General features: G+C 39.3%; 2 protein-coding genes across 8 annotated transcripts in view; one reads left to right on the forward strand and one right to left on the reverse strand.

The window, feature by feature from the left end:
* Window positions 1–2,816: 2,816 nt before the first annotated feature.
* On the reverse strand, window positions 2,817–20,934 carry CDC37L1 (cell division cycle 37 like 1, HSP90 cochaperone). 6 transcript variants are annotated; one of them, XR_011558307.1, is made up of 8 exons: window positions 20,668–20,918; window positions 16,112–16,393; window positions 14,249–14,339; window positions 13,235–13,350; window positions 10,055–10,177; window positions 7,726–7,884; window positions 6,444–6,607; window positions 2,817–3,194 (listed from the first exon to the last, which is right to left on the reverse strand). XR_011558307.1 is itself a non-coding variant. In XM_070742616.1 (8 exons), exons 1-7 carry the CDS (start codon window positions 20,740–20,742, stop codon window positions 6,521–6,523), a joined length of 921 nt encoding a protein of 306 aa, XP_070598717.1. In that variant the 5' UTR covers window positions 20,743–20,839; the 3' UTR covers window positions 2,876–3,194; window positions 6,500–6,520. The 6 variants fall into 6 exon arrangements, 5 of the variants coding, with proteins under 5 accessions (XP_070598717.1, XP_070598714.1, XP_070598718.1 ...); XM_070742616.1 differs by having other exon boundaries at window positions 2,876–3,194; window positions 6,500–6,607; window positions 16,124–16,393; window positions 20,668–20,839; XM_070742613.1 differs by having other exon boundaries at window positions 2,876–3,194; window positions 6,500–6,607; window positions 20,668–20,839.
* SPATA6L (spermatogenesis associated 6 like) overlaps window positions 20,564–23,069 on the forward strand; it is a 40,715-nt gene continuing 38,209 nt past the window's right edge. The window contains exon 1 of one of the 2 annotated variants that reach the window (XM_070742610.1): window positions 20,564–22,203. In XM_070742610.1, coding sequence (XP_070598711.1) covers window positions 22,165–22,203 — 39 coding nt within the window. In that variant the 5' untranslated portion in view covers window positions 20,564–22,164. The remainder of the gene's footprint in view (window positions 22,204–23,069) is intronic. The other variant, XM_070742611.1, reaches the window with a different exon arrangement.

Below are 23,069 nucleotides of genomic sequence, written 5' to 3' on the forward strand. Positions count from 1 at the left end.
TTGAGTAATTTACGAAAGACAAGGACTGTGGGGGCAGTTCTAATCTCTGGGGGCAGTTGATTCCATTTTTTAATGCTGCCCTTCTCTTTAGACTCAGGGCGGCTTACAACATGTTAGCAATAGCACTTTTTAACAGAGCCAGCATATTGCCCCCACAATCCGGTCCTCATTTTACCCACCTCGGAAGGATGGAAGGCTGAGTCAACCTTGAGCCACTGATGAGATTTGAAACGCTGACCTGCAGATCTAGCAGTCAGCTTTAGTGGCCTGCACTACTGCACTCTACCCACTGCGCCACCTTGGCTCATATACCGCATATACATATACAGCCGAATATACCTCCCCACCTAGAACAGTGATGGCAAACATGCCACAGGTGGCACGTGGTGCCATATCTGCTGGCATGCGAGTCATTGTCTTAGCTCAGCTCCAGGGCTGGCCAGCTGATTTTTGCCTTATGGCGGCTCTGGAAGGGCGTTTTTGTCCTCTGGGAGGACAGGGGAGGCCATTTTTGCCCTCCCTAGGCTCCAGAGTAAGCTCTGGAATCTGGGGAGGGTGAAAAATGAGCATAATGGGCCCACCAGAAGTCGGGAAATGAGGGAGCAGGGCAGCATGGAGGGGGGGAGTTTACACATGTAAGTGCAGGGGGATGAGGCCTGGGGGGGGGGGTACTGAATTATGGGTGTGGACACACGTATACAATGTGTGTGTGCACTTTTGGCACCCAAGGGAAAAAAGGTTCACCATCACTTTCCTAGAACTAGAAAGCCCTAATGTTCATAACCAATTAGTCTTGCTAGAGTTGAAGTACTGTACTTTCAAACCTCGCACCCTTGACACACAAAGATCGAACTTCCACATTTAGCATTTGGGCAGGCAGGTACATTTAAACATATTATATTGATACTTCATCTGTGCTGTGGTTGACTTCACCAATGTATTCATGCAGATTCTAAACAGGGGTGGAGACACTTTAAGGTTGGTGGAACAATGCATAGGAGGGGGAAAGGGCCTGACTACTACCCACCACTCCTCACTGAGTTAAATTTGCTCCAGAAGAAGAAATTGAATCAGCATTTAAACGTTGCTCAAAAAAATAAAGGGAACACTTAAACACCACAATATAACTCCAAGTAAATCAAACTTCTGTGAAATCAAACTGTCCACTTAGGAAGCAACACTGATTGAAAATTAAGTTCACATTGTGCACATTGTTCACATTCAACTTAGTACAGAACAAAGTATTCAATGTATTCAATATTTCATTCATTCAGATCTAGGATGTGTTATTGAGTGTTCCCTTAATTTTTTTGAGCAGCATATTTTAATCTGGAATTGAATCCAGAATTGCAGCCAACGGATAGTAGTAAGGAAAAGAAATTCTACAGGAAAGCCCCTCACCCTGCACCAATTTGACACTCTTTAAAATAATCCCAAAATAATCTATTAATAGGCCTATTTTCCTCAAAGAGAAATATTTCTAAATATTTGCAACTTGCCTTTCCATTGTACTTTGGATACCAAGACAAAGTTGAGCTTCTTGTGTTTTGTTTTAGCAAAACACATCAGGCTGGAAGAAATTGAGTGGGCCAATTTTAGAAGTTAAAGGAAAACAAATCAAGAAAATGCCATGATTTTCTTTCCTCCAAAACCTAGCTATGCCTTTGGTACTTAAGTCACCCAAAGGGTGCTAGGTATATTGCCTATCAGTATAATGTACATATAGACCATCTGTTTTTCATTTAATGAGCAGGGGGTTGGACTAAAAGACTCCAAGGTCCCTTCCAACTCTGTCACTGTATTTTAATGGTAAGCTCAAAGTAAAAGGCCTTAGCAGCTGGGAAAGGTCACAAAGATTTAAGGTAGAGGACAAAGTCAAAGCTTATAGCAGTTAATGTGAAAAAGAAAGCAATGTACTGTACAGTGTTCCCTCGATTTTTGCGGGTTTGAACTTCGCGAAATGTCTATACCACGATTTTTCAAAAATATTAATTAAAAAATACTTTGTGGTTTTTTCCCCCTATACGTTTTTTCCTGCCCGATGACATCATATATCATCGCTAAACTTTTGTCCACCTTTAATAAATATTTTTTTTAATAAACTTTAATAAAGAAACATGGTGAGTAATAATCTAAAAGGTTGCTAAGGGAATGGGAAATTGCAATTTAGGGGTTTAAAGTGTTCAGGGAAGGCTTGTGATACTGTTCATAGCCAAAAATAGTGTATTTACTTCCGCATCTCTACTTCGCGGAAATTCAACTTTCGCGGGTGGTCTCGGAACGCATCCCCCGCGAAAGTCGAGGGAACACTGTATTCCCATGCCAACTGCCCTTTCATGAGATGGTTCTATACCGTACTTTTCTGAACAGAAATGTGCTTCCTTTGTTAAAATCATGATTCTGGGTAGTCTCAAGTCATGATTAAATCAAACACATTACAGCAAAAGTACATTTATTTTATTAATAGCAACTTATATTTTAATTCCAAACTTCGTATGGGACATTCTTAAATTTACAATATTTTTCAGATCATGAAGCAAAATTTGCCATGCTGCCCTCTTCTTAAGGCTTTGAAAAAATGCTCTGCAGCAGTGGGGGTGGGCCAGGTGTATGGACTTCAACTCCCAGAATTCTCAGCAAGGGCCAGGCTGTCTGGGTAATCACAAGGATTGCTCTGTAAACCTGATAGTTTTTAAGATTTGGAGTCGCTGCTATAGAACAATCTAATGAAGTCACAAGGCAAATTGGCTAGAACTCAGATAAATCAGCAGTTCTCACTTTCCCCCCCTCAACCAAATGCATGAAATATCCAGGGTGGCTATGGATCACTGAAAATGGTTTATTCTATAAATCAAAATGACAAACATAACTCATATTTTAACAAATGTAATCTTGCCTTTAATGAATACATCTTTTTAATAAGCAAAGGACTATGATGTCAGTATAGTTTTTGTCAGTTTTAGTTTTGATCAGCGTCACTGTTCATATTCCTTCTGTATTTGACTCTGAAAACAGCAAAAAATCAAAATCCCACCCCTTGCAGGTAAAAAGTCTTGCTTAAAACAGCCTCTGCTACCCTAAGTGCCAGTCAAATGGAGGGAAAAATTCAGAATACAGGCTTGATGTCATCTGTCTCAGAACAGAACAAAGTTGCTCATAGGCTTTAGTTTCAGGATCTTTGGGTTATACAACAGCTGTAAAAAAACATTAATGAAATGATCAACAAAACAAACATGATTGTGGAACAACAGTTATTAGGATGAGAAAGTGAATAAAGGGACAAAATGGGGGGAAATCACAGGCAAAACAATGTTGTCAGATAAAACACAATTCTGAACTTGTATCAGTTTAATTCTTTCTTTAGCTATGACCAGAACAATCCAAAGATGAGTATTATTTCCCAACTCATTTTGCAAGACAGCTAACTAGCAATTTTCAGTGTACTACCTTCTGTACTTGTTATTTTTTGGCTTCAAAAATTGAAATGTCTACACTCCTTGCTAGATTGCTAGAAAGCAAGATACAAAACACACTAGCCATGGCTATTTTTCTATACTCAGTGGATGGCCGAATGTTTACATAAAACAGAACCAAATTCTCTTCTGCTAGATTACTCTCTTGCATTAAGAATTTATTTTCAGATCAATTGCCATCTTAGAAATAAGCTACGTTCAGAACATTCTTTCTAATAACACAGTATTAGCCTGATGAAGTTGGAGACTGTTTTCTCATGTACCCTTAACATTTTATGCAAAAAAAAAAGTTCTACTGACTTTAATATTCTTGTTGCTCCCTGGTTCTTATTAAATTTAGTCTCATATTTGCCACTGATTCTGCAACATTAGGTTAAAAACCACAGTATTATTACGGGTAGCTAAAGCCATTTCACAAACTTGTTGCTGATTTACTGTGTTAGGATTAGTCTGAAATTCTATACAATGCAACTCAACCTATCCACAAGATGGATAATTCTTTTCTATTGCTTTCATTAAAACTGTAAAAAAATAATTTAAAATGTAACTATTTCAGCCCACTTGCATCTAAATTAGAATTCCATTGGAAAATTTCAGGAGACTGATTTTGCTAATCTTGCAACACGCAATATTTGCTGTATTAGATTATTTATGGGGGAATTCAGATAGAATCCCATCGCTTCCATGCTCCAATGCAGTGAGATTTATTTTGGGAAAGAAATATTGATTAATTTAGCTTCACCCTCACTAATTTTGTTCTACTTGAATTTTAAAAATGCTATTTTTCGGTGTTGTTTTTCTGCTTAAATTACTAGGGGATTTTTCCCTACATGCTCCAAATTACTTTGCCTACAGAATAATTTTCCCAAGAGGAGATATAACAGAAAAGAAATCCAGTTTTTACTATCAACCGTATTTTTCTATTCTCATAGAGCTGAAAACATGACCATGCAAAAGTTCTTAGAAATATGGAAAGAGGCCACAATTTTAAAAGTATTAAAAGGTGATATCTAAGAAAATATATTACAATGTTGCAATGTAAGCAACCATTTAAAAACAGAACTGGCTGAATTTAAAAGAAGCAATGCTTCAATACAAGTCTCCACTTCTCAAGATTTATTTCCTCCGTTCCGTTATTCTGGGAGCATAATCAACCATCATTTTTCACTCAGTTACAAATCAGAATCACACTTTATTGTCTCAACCCAAAAAGATCTGATTAAATTGTAAAAGTCTGCATAAATTAAGGTCTTAAAATGGAATTTTCAGAATTATTTTTTTGCAAATAAGATTCTCTGTTACACAGTATCATAAAGGCCTTTCTGATCTTTTGTCATCTGAACCAATTTATTAAAACCAAAGTTCATCATAATTAAAATAACCAAGACCCAAGTCACACGTCACCAGTTGCTCATTAGCCATTCTAGCATGAATATTCCCTTGCTACACTTAAAACAATTATCCATGGTTGCAGGGAGTTACTAATGCATGAAACTACTTTTCAATCAACTATTGAATCTTAATTTTAAAATCAGTGTCTCATTTTGACCTTTCTTTCTGGATTAGGTTTTCAGAAATATGAAATAACTAATCATGATTTACTTTTATGAACACCTATTTGAAGCTATTCTGGGGAACATCCAGGAATGATAAGAGCAGCCTCTACACTTATGGCATTTAAAGAAGGAAGCACACAACCCCATTCATAATACTAAGTGAGACCTAGAGAGATTTTAGCTTGCTTTAATTAGAAAACTTACATGAAATTGCATTCAATACAAAAAACATGACCCCAAAGAAACTTTGTCAATTCTGGGAAGATTGTGTGAGTGAGTTGAGACTCGGTTATGTTTATGTCAGTAGTTCCTACTGTCAAGGAGAAAATTTTAGGAGGGTGAAGAAATCAACAAAGCACTAGCCAATCTCATGTCACTCTTTATCTTGCATGTCAATATTGCTTCTTAGGGAATTTATCAGTATGTTTTTGGATAGAATCTACAAATCCTTCCTTACTCTAGAGCTGTGGTGTTTCAAGGCTACTCACTGAATGCAATTATGTACTGACAGCATTTACAATCAAAGGTGATTGTAAGAAACAGATGGACAGGATAGTAGAAAAAATGTTTTACACAGTCTGATCTATACGACGACATTTCATAACTAGGTTTATAGCAAAGTAATTTCATGGCTATTTGGGTTGTTTGGTTTTAAAATAGTCACTGATTATTTCTTTTGAGGCATTCAACAGTTTACCAAATAAAAGATTATAAGCTCAGATCTGAGGGGGAAACATCAGAATTTGGCACCTGATGAAACACTCAGCAGTGGTTGATGTTTGTCATATTGTTCTCATTTCCAAGATTAAGAAAAATTAAACTTTGTGACATATACACATCTATCTCGAGAAATACTGGTTATAATTCCACTATGGTCACTTAGACATCAAGATATGTAAGAATCAAAATAAAATACGGAAGGCTCTCGTTCAGAAACAGTAAAAAACATCCCTGTAATATAAATGGCAAGTGCTTTTGTGAGAGCCATCTAGAGATGCAACACTGATAGTAATCATAGATTTATTGCTTTTTGTGATAAAATCAAATTTGAATGCCTAGGATGCAAGCAACAGAACACATTACAATGATCTTTAGTATCCACAGCAACTCTTGGGTAGTATCTAATAAGATTAAAGCAGATTCCTAAAGGAATCGATTGTAAACATTGCAACTGTGCAGGTTTCTCATACTCTGATTTCTAAAATTAAAAGGCAAGATTTTAGTAGTAGCAGAAAACGTTGTTTCACATTCAGCAAATTACAAGAACAACCCTTTCTTAAAAGTAAGAAACATAGGAAGAAAGATAGCAGCACAATTGTTTTTCAAAGAAAATGATGTGTGTTTCTGCCTTACTCTCTCCAAAAGCTCAAAACAAAACAATTACCCCCCCCCCATTCAAAATAAAGTGCAGCACCCATAAAAAGAAGTCTTAAGAAAATTTCCATCTTCTTCTCTTGGAAAGAAGTATACTTGGATTCAGTCTTAAGAATACTATACTGTATCCATCATTTTAGCTTCTTCTTCCTCTCTGTGTACCACGAACCCCTGCAAACTGCAGCCTTGAAGCGATTCTGCGTTCTGCAATGAAGAACACATACAGGGCAGAAATCATTTTCTGAAACATTTAATTATTTTGTGTTGCTGCAACTTTGCATTTTTTTTTACACTACCGGTGGGACACGTGAACACTTCACTCAAGATTCACTGCCATCACATCTCAAACTATACTTGATTAAAGGTAGATAAGCTAATTTCCACAAGGAATGGAACCCTCCTGAGATTATGCTACCCAAATTCCTGCCTGTGATTTCCCACCAAAAGCCAGCAGGCAATGAATGAAAATAACACTTAAAGCTTCTAAATGGTTCTACCCCTGTAGTCCTTCACAAAAACGAACTGGAAAAGGAGGAATAAGAGAGGTCCATCACAGCATTGCTCTCCTGCTCCCTTTATATTTATATATTTTCATAAGGAAAATGTATTCAAAAGTTGGGCCGCATCCCACAAAGTGCTTCCTTGACTTTGTGAATCAAGTATGAATTTCTTTCATATATTATTGCTAAGCAAGTAACTGCTCTTTTAAAAAATAATAAAATTATTTTAGCACAGGAACTGGTTACATAACAGGAGCTGACTCAACACCCCAAGAAACCATTGTCAGGGAATGCAGAGTCTGAGCAGAGATTACAATGGCACGAAGAGGAATTCCTCTGCCAGCTGTTTTGGAAACAGTCTTGCTCAATCAGGCACATTAGCTTATGAAACACACACAGTGAAGATGGCAGCTGGAGAGCTATAGCTTAAAATGACTCATCCAATGAACTAAACTAACTGGAAAAAAATGCCCAATTCACTGTAACAGTTAGAATGATTGGCTTCTTGCTATAGTAGGCAACTTTGTAGTAGCCAGAAGTCCCACTTATAAAACAGTGGAAAATACTGCAACAGGGAGACCAGATAGAGAACCGCCAATGCAGGATGTTTTTGTAACAGATAAATAAATGTAAACATTAGCGTTTGTTCTTTTCATTCAAGCTACTTGGTGAAATGATATATATTAATTACTTAACAGTAATTAAGCAAAGGCTTTCGACTATGGGCTGTTGGCAGGAATGTACAGAAGTAATACAAAGAAGATGGCAAGTAAAATTTTTTTCTTGATACTCCAATAGTAAACACAATTAAAGAAAAGCTACCTGAGGAGCAAGTCCACCTATACAATTCAGATCATTGTGAAATAAAGGATTCTGAACAGGCATAGCTTGACAATTCTGAGATTGTGAACAAATCCTCACTCTTGATTTGAATGCTTCCAGTTCATTTTTAAAAGCTTCCAAATAGCCTTCATCCCCTGTCTGTCAAACAAATACAAAAGCAATTAAACAACCTTAGATTTTAATTTTCAATATTTTGTGCTTAAAAAATAAGACATTTCAACCAAGGAGACTAGAGTTAATCATGGAATCTATATCATTCAGATAAGTGTATATTTTCACATTTTTCACATTTATTTTTGTTCTATGTGTTGTACATACTCCTGGTCAGTTGGAGGATGATGAAGATATTGAGGACTCGGATTCAGTGTTTATGAATTGGGGCGGGGCGGGCGGGGGGGGGGTTTACAGGTAGTAGAACAGGTGGGAGGCCAGCCACAGGATGGGGCTATGAGTTCAAGATCTAGCGAGGGAGAATCAGGCGCTAGCTGGGTTAACCCTAAATTCTGAAGGGCCCAAAAACATAGAGAACAGGTGCCTGGAAGAATATATTAAGGAGAGGAATGGGTTAAATACTGTAGTGATGTATTTGGCACGTCAGGGGGTCAGTGGGGAAGAAGGGTGGAGTTTCAACGTTGCCGAAGAGAAAAATGGAGGTTTTTCTTGCCGCTCCCAAGTAAGCAAAAGTATTCTGTGTTGATTAACAGTCAGGGTTGCTGTTTTAGAAATCATGCTGTTAGGAAAATAAATCTTGTTAAGTGGAGAAGGAGAAGGAATGTGAGAAATGCCGTTAAGGGAGATAACGGACCAACAGATAAGTGCTTGTATGAAATGTGTTTGAATTCCAGAAGAGCAGAGAAATAAATGGAGTTTCTTTATTCATGAAATAATGCATTTAATAAGAGTTATTTGTAATTGCTAAATTTCTACCAGAAACCAGAACACTATGTAGGTTTTTTTTAATTACTTTGGCTAATCACAGTGGAGGATTAATCTGTGACACATATTCAAATTCTGATGAAAGTTATTCAAACAATGTAGTTTATAACACAATCATTCTTCCCCTCCACATCATTTATACTACAGTTCCCATAATTTTCATCAATGTAGCCATTCTGGAGGATGTAGGAATGGGATAAATTGCCACATGAAGGAAAACACCATCTAATGACTCCTTTCTTTCTCAATCTTAGGATATACCATTAGACTCGCAAACTATGTAAAATTTTTATCATACCAATTTTTTTAGATACAGAAATATTTTAAAATACTGAACTGTGATAAGCTGTAATCGATACAATTAACCTCTCTCAATATTTCTTTTTAAAAATTTTTTTCTGTAAATAGTAAGTGTTGCTCACAAAGCAAATTTCTCCCACTCCTTATAATCTTTTCAACAGGATGAATGGACACTCATATTTTTGCCACTCTATGATTCACATTATGTGAAAATGGCATACATATTTTCATATATAATTTAGGAAATAATCTTACATACACTTAATCTGTTAAACACAAAACTGTATAAAAATGAGTCCCTACAAAGATGAAGAATCTTTAGAATAGATTTTGATTATACTTGAAGTGAAAAGAAATAAGGATAATTTAAAGTCCATTTATATATATAAATTTACTTGTATGTCATTATTTATTTATTTATTTATTTATTTATTTATTTATTTATTTATTTATTAGATTTATATGCTGCCCCTCTCCAAAGACTCGGGTGGATTATGTAGAATCCATCATTCTTATTAATAAATTTGCATTACAATGTCCTTTAAAACAGCTTACTCTCAACAGGTATTTGTTGAAAATGGATACCACACACACTGCTGAAGCAATGAGTCTAAGGAGAAGGGCGGCATAAAAATCAAATCAAATAAATAAATAAAACAAAACCCTAAGAGATAATAATGTCCATGATTTGGTAAGACTGATTTTTAATGGAAGAAGATGAATAAAAATATAAGGTCCAGCAGAAGAGGCATGATTTGGATTTCATCTATACAGAAATGATACCTAGGAAGTATTCTCTGTGGCTGCCACTATGCTTACTTATATGATTGTGTTTTTAATTGATTTTTATTTTATCTTATTAGCCACCCAGAGTTAATGTTTTTAAGATGGGTGGCCATTGACTGAAATAATGAAAACAGTAATAGCAATAATTCCACAAAACTTTTATCTTGGCAAAGCACTTTAGCGTCTAACAACCAAGGAGAAAATCTGTCCAGGCTTCATAAAAAACTTTTTTTAAATGGCATCCCTCCCCCTCCCTCTATGTTGAACAGAAAACACCCCTCCTCACCTTAGCTCTTTGGAAAAATAGTCGAAAACATCCTCGGGGATCCACATTACAGCTTTTGGCCATTTCTATAATGAACTGCATCACTACAGCTTGATGAGCTACTTGTTCCATTAGAGCTCCTTTCTATAAAAAAAAAAAATTCAAACGATCTGTAAAAAACAATCAACATATAAGTAGTCCTCAAACTTATGTCTACATTGGTACCGGAACATCTACGATTGAATGGATGGTCATTCATGCCTGATTTTACGACTTATTTTTTACCACATTTGTTAAACAAATCAATGTGGTCATTAAATGAAGCCTTTGAGCTTTTCCCCTATTGACTTTGCTTGTCAGATGATCACAAATGGTGAGTATGTGAATCTGGGACAATGCAACCATTGTAAATACAGGCTGGTCATCAAGCACTTACATCATGTGTCTGCTGGGATGCTGAAATGGTTGCGCAAGGACCAATCGTCATATTTTCAGAAGCTTTATAACTTCAGTCGCTAAGTAAATGTGTATGTTGGGGACTACCTCTACCACATTTGCAAGTTAATAAAGCAACAATTCAAGAAGCAATGAAGCTCATGTTAAGTGGACCAAACTAAGATATGTACTAGAAAGCTCCCTTTGATAACCAAAATATATTAGTAACTGCCAAGAAGATGTAATGTGAAATACAGGATTCCTATAATTCTTAGAATTATAAGAATTCAATACTTCAACCCAGACAAGACGGAGTGGCTGTGGGTTTTGCCTCTCAAGGACAACTCCATCTGTCCATCCATTACCCTGGGAGGGGAATTATTGACCCCCTCAGAGAGGGTCCGCAACTTGGGCGTCCTCCTCGATCCACAGCTCACATTAGAGAAACACCTTTCAGCTGTGGCGAGGGGGGCGTTTGCCCAGGTTCGCCTGGTGTGCCAGTTGCGGCCCTATTTGGACCGGGAGTCATTGCTCACAGTCACTCATGCCCTCATCACCTCTAGGCTCGACTACTGTAACACTCTCTACATGGGGCTACCTTTGAAAAGTGTTCGGAAATTTCAGATCGTGCAGAATGCAGCTGCGAGAGCAATTATGGGCTTCTCTAAGTATGCCCATATTACTCCAACACTCCGCAGTCTGCATTGGTTGCCGATCAGTTTCCGGTCACAATTCAAAGTGTTGGTTATGACCTATAAAGCCCTTCATGGCAACGGACCAGAATATCTCCGGGACCGCCTTCTGCCGCACAAATCCCAGCGACCGGTTAGGTCCCACAGAGTCGGCCTTCTTCGGGTCCCGTCGACTAAACAATGTCGTCTGGCGGGACCCAGGGGAAGAGCCTTCTCTGTGGTGGCTCCGACCCTCTGGAACCAGCTCCCCCCTGAGATTAGGATTGCCCCCACCCTCCTTGCCTTTCGTAAACTCCTTAAAATCCACCTCTGCTGTCAGGCATGGGGGAACTGAAACATCTCCCCCTTGCCCATGTTGTTTTGGTGTTTGATTGATTGTGTGCTTGTTCTTTATATATATTGGGATTGCTTTATGAATTTCTTAACTTAAAATTGTAATTGGATTGGTGGGTATTGGATTTGTCGGTATTGGATTTGTCACTATGTACTGTTTTTGCAATTGTTGTGAGCCGCCCCGAGTCTGCGGAGAGGGGCGGCATATAAATCCAATAAATCTAATCTAATCTAAGTTTTATAAATAGTACTTGAAGATGTCCATACAGTATTAGCTCAAAGTATATGTTGCGGCCAACAGCCAAATCAGAAGAGAAGGCGTCGTGGGAATCAGGTCAGTATCAGGACAACCTGGGAGCTAGGAGAGAGAAAAGGGATTGGAGCTGGGAGAGAGAGGGGGCGGGGAGCTTGGGCCACCCACCAACCCTCAGATGAAGGGAAAAAGAGGAAGAGCTGGGTCCAGGGCCTGATGCATGGATACGCAGAAGGCAGAGAAGGGGAAAGCAGTGGAAAGCCGAGGACCGATTCTTGGAAAGGAAGAGACATCACTGATAATGAGGCCCCACCATAGCTCTGAGGATAAAAGGCAGGAGGCTGAGATGAAATGAACACTTGTTAGCCTGCAAGATAAACTTTTTGCCGGGGCTGCCGGCATTCCTAATAAAAGGATCTTTTGAGTTCATGTCAGAGGGTTTGTCATGTCTGGGGAGCTGAGTCAGAACTGTATGTTTATAGAAAGACATGCTATAACTACACAGACCTATACGTAAATGTAATACTACAGATAAATCAGTATTTCCAAATGAGTTGCTGTACAGAAGTAGCTCAATCAGTCTGATTCTGAAAACACATTAGACAATAGAATTATTATGACATAGAAACATAGAAATCTGACGTCAGAAAAAGACCTCATGGTCTATCTAGTCTGCCCTTATACTATTTTCTGTATTTTATCTTAGGATGGATATACAGTATGTTTATCCCAGGCATGTTTACATTCAGTTACTGTGGATTTATCAACCATGTCTGCTGGGAGTTTGTTCCAAGGATCTACTACTCTTTCAGTAAAATAATATTTTCTCATGTTGCTTTTGATCTTTCCCCCAACTAACTTCAGATTGTGTCCCCTTGTTCTTGTGTTCACTTTCCTATTAAAAACACTTCCCTCCTGCAGTCATTAGTTTACAGTTCTGAATAAAAAAATGTTCAAGGCTGATGCTTAATAAAAAGGGCCATTCAAAGCATTTGGATGATTGTTGTAACAATGGCCAATTATTAATGTAAACCAAACACTACCTTTCAAAATGTACAAATCTGTGGTTAAATATCAATCCAGCAATGTTACATAGAGTAAATGGTTTTGAGATTTCAGTTTAAAAACTAATTGCATTATCCATCCACAAGCTAATTATTTATATAGAGATTATGTACAGTTATGATGTAATCTATTACTAAATAAATGACAACAGAATTAGACTTTTATATAATTACTGATTTTATGAAGATTCAGTCAGCAAGTAAGAAATCATCTTAAATATGTGATAAGCCACTGCAGAACATCTAATTCTCAGTGAGAAAATGAAATACAATTTTGCACTATATTAGGAAGTTTTTCAAGTCCGGAAGAAAATAAGACATTGAAGTTAATAAATTTCCCAAATATGTACAATCTCAATGCAATTTAGAGTAAATAGAAAAACAGCTTTGTTCAAATTACAATATCAAAACACTGAAATTATACCTGTTCTGCTTCTAGATGAAAACACCATAAAAGAAGATATTTTGCTGTTTCTTCACAGACAAGGTATGGGTGATCAGAGAGAAATCTCTGACTATCAAGCCATCTGTTCAACATTCCTGAAAAACAATGAGATGCAACAAAGTTTTCTTAAAACTGAAAAAACAGAGACCTATTTATGTTAGGCAGGAATAAATTAGGCTTTTTGCTACTGCCACCCATCCCATAGTAATGAGAGACTTTGTTTAGTTCAGCTATTCAGAAACAGTGCATCTCAAGGAGCCTACTATGGATTTTAGGCAAAATATTTCACTTGTTAAACTAGGAATACATTATTACTTTACATGTAACATAGAAACATAGAAGACTGACGGCAGAAAAAGACCTCATGGTCCATCTAGTCTGCCCTTATACTATTTCCTGTATTTTATCTTACAATGGATATATGTTTATCCCAGGCATGTTTAAATTCAGTTACTATGGATTTACCAACCACGTCTGCTGGAAGTTTGTTCCAAGGATCTACTACTCTTTCAGTAAAATAATGTTGCCTTTGATCATTCCCCCAACTAACTTCAGATTGTGTCCCCTTGTTCTTGTGTTCACTTTCCTATTAAAAACACTTCCCTCCTAAACCTTATTTAACCCTTTAACATATTTAAATGTTTCGATCATGTCCCCCCTTTTCCTTCTGTCCTCCAGACTATACAGATTGAGTTCATTAAGTCTTTCCTGATACGTTTTATGCTTAAGACCTTCCACCATTCTTGTAGCCCGTCTTTGGACCCGTTCAATTTTGTCAATATCTTTTTGTAGGTGAGGTCTCCAGAACTGAACACAGTACTCCAAATGTGGTCTCACCAGCGCTCTATATAAGGGGATCACAATCTCCCTCTTCCTGCTTGTTATACCTCTAGCTATGCAGCCAAGCATCCTACTTGCTTTTCCTACCGCCCGACCACACTGCTCACCCATTTTGAGGTAGGTAACAAAATTATTCATAAGGAAAAAACTTACCAAAATGTCTAATTTTCTCCTCATGTTTTTGCATGAATGATTTAGATGCATCTTCCTCGGTTTCTTTCCGTTTCTTTTGATTAATAAAACTCTGGCAAACAAAATATACAAATATACTAAAATGTTATACCTTGCAGTTGTTAATTAATCATTGCTTAATTATCATTGTGAATAGTCCCCAAGGTTATTCTGGACTATGTACATCACTTCATGTATACTAATTAGTCTCCCTGTTGTCAGAAGGAGTTACTTATTTAGATTAGAGAAGCTACTTTACTTATTATACATCAGTCTAAATCTGAATTGAATCTTTCATTCGCTTAGGTTTTATATTTTTTTCAACTAACCTTTTTGATTCCAACTCACAATTTCCAGTGTCTTAACCTATACTATGTATTTAAATGTTTAATGTAAATGCAACACTAGCTTATTTAGTATAGAAACATAGAAGATTGATGGCAGAAAAAGACCTCATGATCCATCTAGTCTGCCCTTATACTATTTCCTGTATTTTATCTTAGGATGGATATACGTTTATCCAGGCATGTTTAAATTTAGTCACTGTGGATTTACCAACCATGTTTGCTGGAAGTTTGTTCCAAGCATCTACTACTCTTTTAGTAAAATAATATTTTCTCACATTGCTACTGATCTTTCTTCCAACTAACCTCAGATTGTGCCCCCTTGTTCTTGTATTCACTTGTGTTCAGTATATACTGAAAATTAATAATTTTTTAAAAAACCCTTTTAATCTCTAAGACTCTGGCATTTTTAAATTGTTCTTAATGCCTAATTTTCTCTTTCCGATTAGACCAGGTGTGTGAAACTCAGGCTGGATCTAGCTGCAAGGTGCTTATATCCGGCCATTGGGGCCACTCTGGAAACAACAAAGGACCGGACCACAGTGACTCTATGAGTGAAAATGGAGCTCAGGAAAGCTCCACTTTGGAGCTCCGTTTCCACTTGTAGGGGGTTGCAGGAGAACGGAGTTTGGGAGCCTATTTTCACTAGTAGAGTGCTCAGGCCATTACAGGCACATGCTCAACATGAATGATGTTGAGCTAGCCATGCCCATCCTGACCCTCTGAGGTCAAATACAACCCTGATGTGTCCCTCAATGAGGTCGGGTTTGACACCCCTGAGCTAGACCAACTGCGTCAATAGTATCAAAGCAGGAAGTGGAGAAAAATGGAATTTTGGTTTCAAAGGATTCAGATATGCTGCTGATTTGGAATCAAGCTTTTCCCCTAATGCCTCTAGAATATATTTTTCCCACTTTTTCTTTTCTTTTTTTTGGCAGAGTTGGAAAGATGATCCAGTAAATCTTATGGCTACTAGGAAGGCATTCTAGTTGATTGTAATAAAGCAATATTAAAAAAATCTTACTGTGGAAGCAACCCTAAATTTAAATACTTTCGATTGCTAATGCCAACAGAAATAAGTCACGTTAACCATTTTAATTTATACATTCCTCTCATGTATCTTGACTTTGTTTCAGACTTCAATTAGCATAGTAGTGATCTATAAAATTACTTATAGGATTCAGAAGAAAAAAACTTTAGCGACCCAATGAAGTGTTAGGTATACCTAATCTCATCACCGGCTCAAGGTTGACTCAGCCTTCCATCCCTCCGAGGTGGGTAAAATGAAGACCGTGATTGTGGGGGCAATTATGCTGGCTCTGTTAATAAAGTGCTATTGCTAACATGCTGTAAGCCGCCCTGAGTCTAAGGAGAAGGGCGGCATAAAAATTGAACAAATAAATAAATTAAAAATAAATACCTGAAGTTGTTACTTCAGAAACTCAGACACAAAGAAAACCTGAATGCAGATTTTTTAAATATAATCTGGATCATTTTATACCTTGTTAAATACCTCTTTGCTAACAAAATCCATATTCCATACATTCTGTCTCTCTTTCTGTCTTAATACTTCTTCCTTCCGCCGCCATTCTTCTTCCCTCCATCTCAATTCATCAATTTCTGTCCGTGCTTTGGCATGTTCTTGGTCCAGAGATTCTGAATTGTGTAATGCTAAATTTCCAAGTTTTTGCTGGGCTTCTGCTAAATTCCATTTGCACTCCACAGAACTCTTTACAAATTCTTTTTGCTGTTGGCAAGCCAGTTCAATTCCATCATTATAAGTCTGCAAATTAATGTCTCCATTATTATTTGAAAACAAGACATGCAAAATTACACGAAACTTAGGGATAAATGAATCAATTTTTAAGATTTCTTAAGAAATTGGATATGAAAGCATTATATGGTACAAATGGGTGAGACTCAATAAACTATACAGGTAAGCTTCAATTGATTCTGCCTCTGGCCATTCTCCCCCCTCTCTCTCTTTCTGTGGAATATACATACACTGACACACTATGATCAGATTTTTTACTACTTCAATAGTGAATCTGAATGTGTCACTAAATGTACATATTTACTATGCATATATGCTAATAATAATAATAATACTAATAATAATAATACTACTACTAATAATAATAATAATAATAATATTATTATTAATAATAATAATAATTTATTAGATTTGTATGCCGCCCCTCTCCGAAGACTCGGGGCGGCTCACAACAAGCGATAAAACAATATTGTACAGGCACAAATCTAATATTAAGAAAAAACTAAAACCCCTATCAATTTAAAAAACCAAACAGCACATACATACCAAACATAAATCATAATAAGCCTGGGGGAAAGGTGTCTCAAATCCCCCATGCCTGGCGGTATAGATGGGTCTTAAGTAGTTTACGGAAGACAAGGAGGGTGGGAGCAGTTCTAATCTCCGGGGGGAGTTGATTCCAGAGGGCCGGGGCCGCCACAGAGAAGGCTCTTCCCCTGGGGCCCGCCAGACGACATTGTTTAGTCGACGGGACCCGGAGAAGGCCAACTCTGTGGGACCTTATCGGCCGCTGGGATTTGTGCGGTAGTAGGTGGTTCCGGAGGTATTCTGGTCCAATGCCATGTAGGGCTTTAAAGGTCATGACCAACACTTTGAATTGTGACCGGAAACTGATCGGCAGCCAATGCAGGCCACGGAGTGTTGTAGAAACGTGGGCGAATCTGGGAAGCCCCACGATGGCTCTCGCGGCTGCGTTCTGCACAATCTGAAGTACCATATTACTTTTTCTTTATCACATAATTAAGAATCACTCAAAAGCCTTGTACTAGTCAACATAATAAATATTTTAGAACTTATAGAATGACAGTCAGCAAAGGATAAAATTTTGGTTTCCTTAAATCTCAGGAAGGAATTATAACAATGTTCATTAAAATATATATAAAATCAAGGACTTCATGTTATTTTAATACATATAGTTGAACTATTTCTAAGTACAAGACAGCTAAAGACATAAAAATTAGTTCCTAGCCACGAATGAAAAAAGCTTAAATTGTCCTTTGTGTTAATAATAGTATTTTTCCCTTACTCCAAAGACATCTGTACAATTTATAGAATTTGTTGGGCGTTATCATTACCTTGGATGGAAATCAGATTACTTCAATGACTTGAAACAAAGACCACAGAGGCAGGACAGAGATTGCCAATGGAGACAGCATATTTCACATCAGTATAATTTTCCGCCAATTCAAGAGAGATGGATTAGTACTTAAAAGCAGCAGTAGGAAAGACTCTTGAATCACATTGTGGACTTCTGTACTTACAACATAGTTCAATAGGATTACTTTCTAATTGTGAAAATTAGATTACAGTCTTTAGAAGCAAAATTTTCACTTATTTGAGAACGGATCCAGCACAAATATATACAGGCAGTCCTCAAATTACAACTCATTTAGTGACTGTTCAAAGTTACAATGGCACTGAAAAAAGTGACTTCTGATCATTTTTCATAGTTACAACTGCTGCAGCATCCCCATGATCAAATGATCAAAATTCAGATGCTTGGTTCACTTATAGAAACATAGAAGATTGACGGCAGAAAAAGATCTCATGGTCCATCTAGTCTGCCCTTATACTATTTCCTGTATTTTATCTTAGGATGGATATATGTTTATCCCAGGCATGTTTAAATTCAGTTACTGTGGATTTATCAACCACGTCTGCTGGAAGTTTGTTCCAAGCATCTACTACTATTTCAATAAAATAATATTTTCTCACGTTGCTTCTGATCTTTCCCCCAAGTAATCTCAGATTGTGCCCCCTTGGTCTTGTGTTCACTTTCCTATTAAAAACACTTCCCACCTGAACCTTATTTAACTCTTTAACATATTTAAATCTTTTGATCAGGTCCCCCCTTCCCTTCTGTCCTCCAGACTATACAGATTGAGTTCATTAAGTCTTTCCTGATAAGTTTGATGCTTAAGACCTTCCACCATTTTTGTAGCCCGTCTTTGGACCCGTTCAATTTTATCAATATCTTTTTGTAGATGAGGTCTCCAGAGCTGAACATAGTATTCCAAATGTGGTCTCACCAGTGCTCTATACAGCGGGGTCACAATATCCTTCTTCCTGCTTGTTATACCTCTAGCTATGCAGCCAAACATTCTACTAGCTCTCCCTACCGCCTGACCACACAGTTCACCCATTTTGAGATTGTCAGAAATCACTAACCCTAAATCCTTCTCTTCTGAATTATGATGGTGGTTGCAATGTCCTGGGATCCTGTGATCTGCTTTTGGAAGCCAGATTCACTTAACAAACATATTACTAACTTAACTCCAGTGATACATTTAACAACTGTGGCAAGAAAGGCCATAAAATGGGGCAAAATTTGTTTAACATATGTCTCACAGCAACAATTTTTGGGCTTAATTGTACAGTAGTCATAAATTGAGGGCTACTTCTATAGGGATAGTTTGCATGATATTTACTAAATGTAGCCCTCACTGCCTACATTAGCAGAGTATGCAAACAGAAACCGAATAAGATGACATGGTTCTTTTCAGGGGCATTTATTTCAATAGATTATAGGAAAATTCATAGATGTTTATATATAGCCATGCAGAATATATAGGCAGTTTTCTGTGAGTGATGGATGCCTCACGAGATTAAGTTAATCTCAATCCCTTAAAAAAGGGTTGGTTTTTTTCATTAAACCAAGTCCATGAAGGACAATAGGTCAATACTGAAATGCCTGAGATTATGAGGGATGGAGGGAGGAAAGGAAGGAGGGAAGAAGGGAGGGGAAAAAAGACAGAGAGAAAGAAGAATGGATGGATGGAGGAGAGAGGGAGGGAGGAGAGGGTTGGAGGGAAAGGAGGAAGGAGGAAGTAGGGATGGAGGAAAGAAGGAGGGAGGAGGGAAAGGAGAAAGGAAGGAGGGATGAAGGAACGAGAGAAAGATGGAGAAAAGAGAAAGGAGGGAGAGAGAAGAAAGGAAGAAGGGAGACAAAGAGAGGGTGGAAAGAGAAAGAAGGAGGGAGGGAGAAGGGAGGAGAGAAGGGAGGAAGGAAGAAGAGAAAAGAGAAGAAAGGAAGAAGAGAGGAAGGAATCTACGGAGAGGGGCGGCATACAAATTTAATAAATAAATAAATAAGGAGAAAACAGAGGGAGGGAGAGAAGGAGAGAAGGGAGGGAGGAGGGAAAGGAGGAAGGGTGGAGGGAAAGGAGGAAGGAGGGAAGGAGAAAGAGAGGCAGGGTGGAGAAGGAGGAAGCGAGGAGAGGAGGAAGGAAGGAGAGAAGGGAGGGAGAGAAGAAAGGAGGATAGGAGGAAGGAAGAAAGGAGAAGAGAGAAAGGAGAGAACAGAGGGAGGGAGGGAAGGAAGGAGAGAAGGGGAAGGAGGGAGGGTGAAGGGAAAGGAGGAAGGAGAAAGAGAGGGAGGATAGAGAAGGAGGAAGGAAGGAGAAGAGAGGGAGGGGAAAGGAGGGAGGGAGAGAAGGAAGGGAGGAGGGAGAAGGAAGGAAGGAGAAGAAAGGAAGGAGAGAACAGAGGGAGGGAGAGAAGGAAGGAGAGAAGGGAGGGAGGGTGGAGGGAAAGGAGGAAGGAGGGAAGGAGAAAGAGAGGGAGGATAGAGAAGGAGGGAGGGAGGAGAGGAGGAAGGAAGGAGAAGAGGTGGAGGGGAAAAGAGGGAGGGAGAGAAGGAAGGAGGGAGGGAGAAGGGAGAAGAGAAGAAAAGAAGGAAGGAGAAGAGAGAAAGGAGAGAACGAAGGGAGGGAGGGAGGGAAGGAGAGAAAGAAGGAGGGAGGGAGGGGAGAAAGAAGGAGGGAGGGAGGGGAGAAAGAGGGAGGATACAGAAAGGAGGGAGGGAGGAAGGAGAAGAGGGAAGGAGAGAAAGCAGGGAGGGAGAAAAGGAAGGAGAGAAGGAGGGAGAGGATAAAAGGAAAGAAGGTTGGGGCAGCAGCCAGAGCGGAATGCGCAGGCGGAGGGAGATTCACATTCCACCTGCGGACAAGTCTTTTTCAGTTGTCGGGAAAGAAACGGCGTCGCTACGGAGAAAGTGAGCCTACCTGCGCATTTGGGTGAGACAGCTCTTCAACCCGACCCGAAGGTGCCTCCCGAGAGCGCGGAGGCCAGAGCGCCATTCTCTCGCCGGAGCCCACCCAAAGGCGAGGACCTCCCCCTCTTCCCCCTCCCGGCTTGCGCCCGCTACCCGAAACCGTTGCAGACCCCACCGGAAGCGAGAGTGCAAGTCATTTCCGGCAACAACGAAGCGTCCCCTATTTATGATTTCACCGCGCTGCCTCCCTCCTCTCTCTCTGACACTATCGCGTGACGGCCTCGGCATTGACGGGCGGAGGAGGACGTTGCTAGGAGACCGGGGAAGCGCGCTACCACGGCGGGAGCTGGAGTAATTTGTGAATGGTCCCTCGGCTGGTCCGCGCGCGGCTCCGGCGGCTCCGCCGGCAATCACTTGTCGGCGCAAAAGAAGTTTTCTCTCGCTTAAAAATATAACAGCTATACAAGCGATCCTGTGTTTGTACGTAAGATCCACGGAGGTTTTCTTCCCCTTACTTTTAAAGTCACTACATGAGATTGCTGATTTTTATTGTTGTTGCAATAATAATAATAATAATACACCAACATGTATGGCTCATCATCCATCCATCTTTCAGGTATTCGCGTGGCTGTTTTTCCCCAGCTAAACTGAGCTCCCACCAACCCCGATTAAGTAGCTGAGCCGACCGATTTAAAAGACTTCCGATCGGGGAACCTTTGAGGATGCTCCATTTGTTTCCCTTTTGTTTTTGGAAGAAATATACCCACACCCGAGAGAAAGGAAGAAGAGAGAGAGAGACAGAGAAAGGCACGCGAGGAGGAAAAATAAAACAAAAAGTTCTCGGTTCATCAGAACACACCTAGAGACTCGATTGCACCAAATTCGGAAGCCATTTGAATTCAAGCAACTTTTCACAATTTGGGCAATACATCCAATTCCCGAGAGACAGGGAGAAGGAGAGAAAGGAAGGCAAGCAAGGAAAAAAAGAGAAGTTCTCAATTCGTTTTAAAACACCCGGAGTTTGAATTGCACCAAATTGGAAAGCGACGGGCCATTAAATTCAAGCAACTTTTCACAACTCGATCCGCATTTGTAACAGTTTGCATTAAAATCCCTGAACTGTCAATATTGGAATCCTGCTCCATCCACGACGACAAAAAGGGCTCGATCGGAGCTGGCGATCCCCTTTTTTCCCGAAGGCTGGACGAGGAGGAACTCCAGCGCGCGAAAAGATCAGCCTTGAACCGCGAATCAGCCGAAGCGGCCGGGGATCGATCTCCAAAATCCCCACCCACTCACGCCTGAAGTTGCGAGGCGACCCGGCCGCTCCTGCCTGAAAGCCTCCCCCGAGGCCCCTCCCCTCCCCTCCGCCTAGCCGGGACTGCTGCTGTTGGCGTCTCCAGGGTGACGCGACGCCTTTTTCCTTCCACGGGACAGGTGTCGTGGCCGAGCCCCCCCTTTACGCGCCGAGAGCCCGGGTGGAGAGCGAGCGAGCGAGCCGGTGGGGATGCCGCTGAAAGTAGTGGTGGAGCTGCAGATCCATGCGGTGAGAGGGGCTCGGTGCCAGTCAGGGGGAATCTTGCAAAGGTAGCAATGGGGAATGTTTGCAGCCTCCCCATCCAGGACTAGGAAACGTGCCATTTCTACTTTTCATTGGTTTTTTACTTTTAAATGCGTGGGGGGAATAGCTGATAGAAGGTTCCTATAGTTAGACGCCACACTATTCTGCAAAACGGTAGTGAAGGGGCGAGCATAAGTGCACTAGTGTGCCTTCCGTCCCCAGCCCAATTGCCCCTCCTATATTTTATATATCTTTTCTCCCATTCATATATCTTTTATTTATTTATTTATTAAATTTGTATGCCGCCCCTCTCCGTAGACTCTTGACTTATTCTATTCTCATATATTTTTTTCTATCCTTTCCCTGATATTTACTACTACATATTTTTATTCTCTTTAACTTTCAATTTGTATTGGACAAAATAAATAAAATAAATAAATAAATAAAAGTTGCAAAAGAGAATAATTGGAGGGATTGGGGGCAATTCCCGAACTCGGTGATCCAGCTCTATTGTCCCTTTACACCCCCACCTCGGGACATTTTTGCAATCATTATTATTGGTTGAAATATTTTTTTTTCTAATCCAAAAATGCACTGAAGAAAATCAAAGGTCACTTTTATGGGTTGCATACACTGCTCCTGACCTAGGTTAATAGTGTTATTTTTTTTAATCCTAACCCAAGGGCTCTTCTATGACTTTTGGACTTCAACTCCCAGAATTCCTGAGCCAATCCTGAGTTGAAGTCCATGTGTCATAGAAGAGCCAACTTGGCCTACCCCTGTGACCTAACCCTAAACTCAATCTATTAAAGAACAGTATTCCATCAAACATTGCCCTACTAATAAATCTT

The sequence above is a fragment of the Erythrolamprus reginae genome, chromosome 2 (assembly GCF_031021105.1).
Source record: "Erythrolamprus reginae isolate rEryReg1 chromosome 2, rEryReg1.hap1, whole genome shotgun sequence".
In the NCBI taxonomy this organism is placed as follows: Eukaryota; Metazoa; Chordata; class Lepidosauria; order Squamata; family Dipsadidae; genus Erythrolamprus; species Erythrolamprus reginae.

Excerpts from the sequence above, each read along its gene's own strand:
- CDC37L1 (XM_070742612.1), bottom strand. The coding sequence starts at position 20,742 with ATGGCGCTCTGGCCTCCGCGCTCTCGGGAGGCACCTTCGGGTCGGGTT. Across the intron at positions 14,340-16,111 it reads GCAAAGAGGTATTTAACAAG|AGTTTTATTAATCAAAAGAA; the intron begins GTATAAAATGAT and ends TTTGTTTGCCAG. Across the intron at positions 10,178-13,234 it reads TTCATCTAGAAGCAGAACAG|AAAGGAGCTCTAATGGAACA; the intron begins GTATAATTTCAG and ends TTTTTTTTATAG.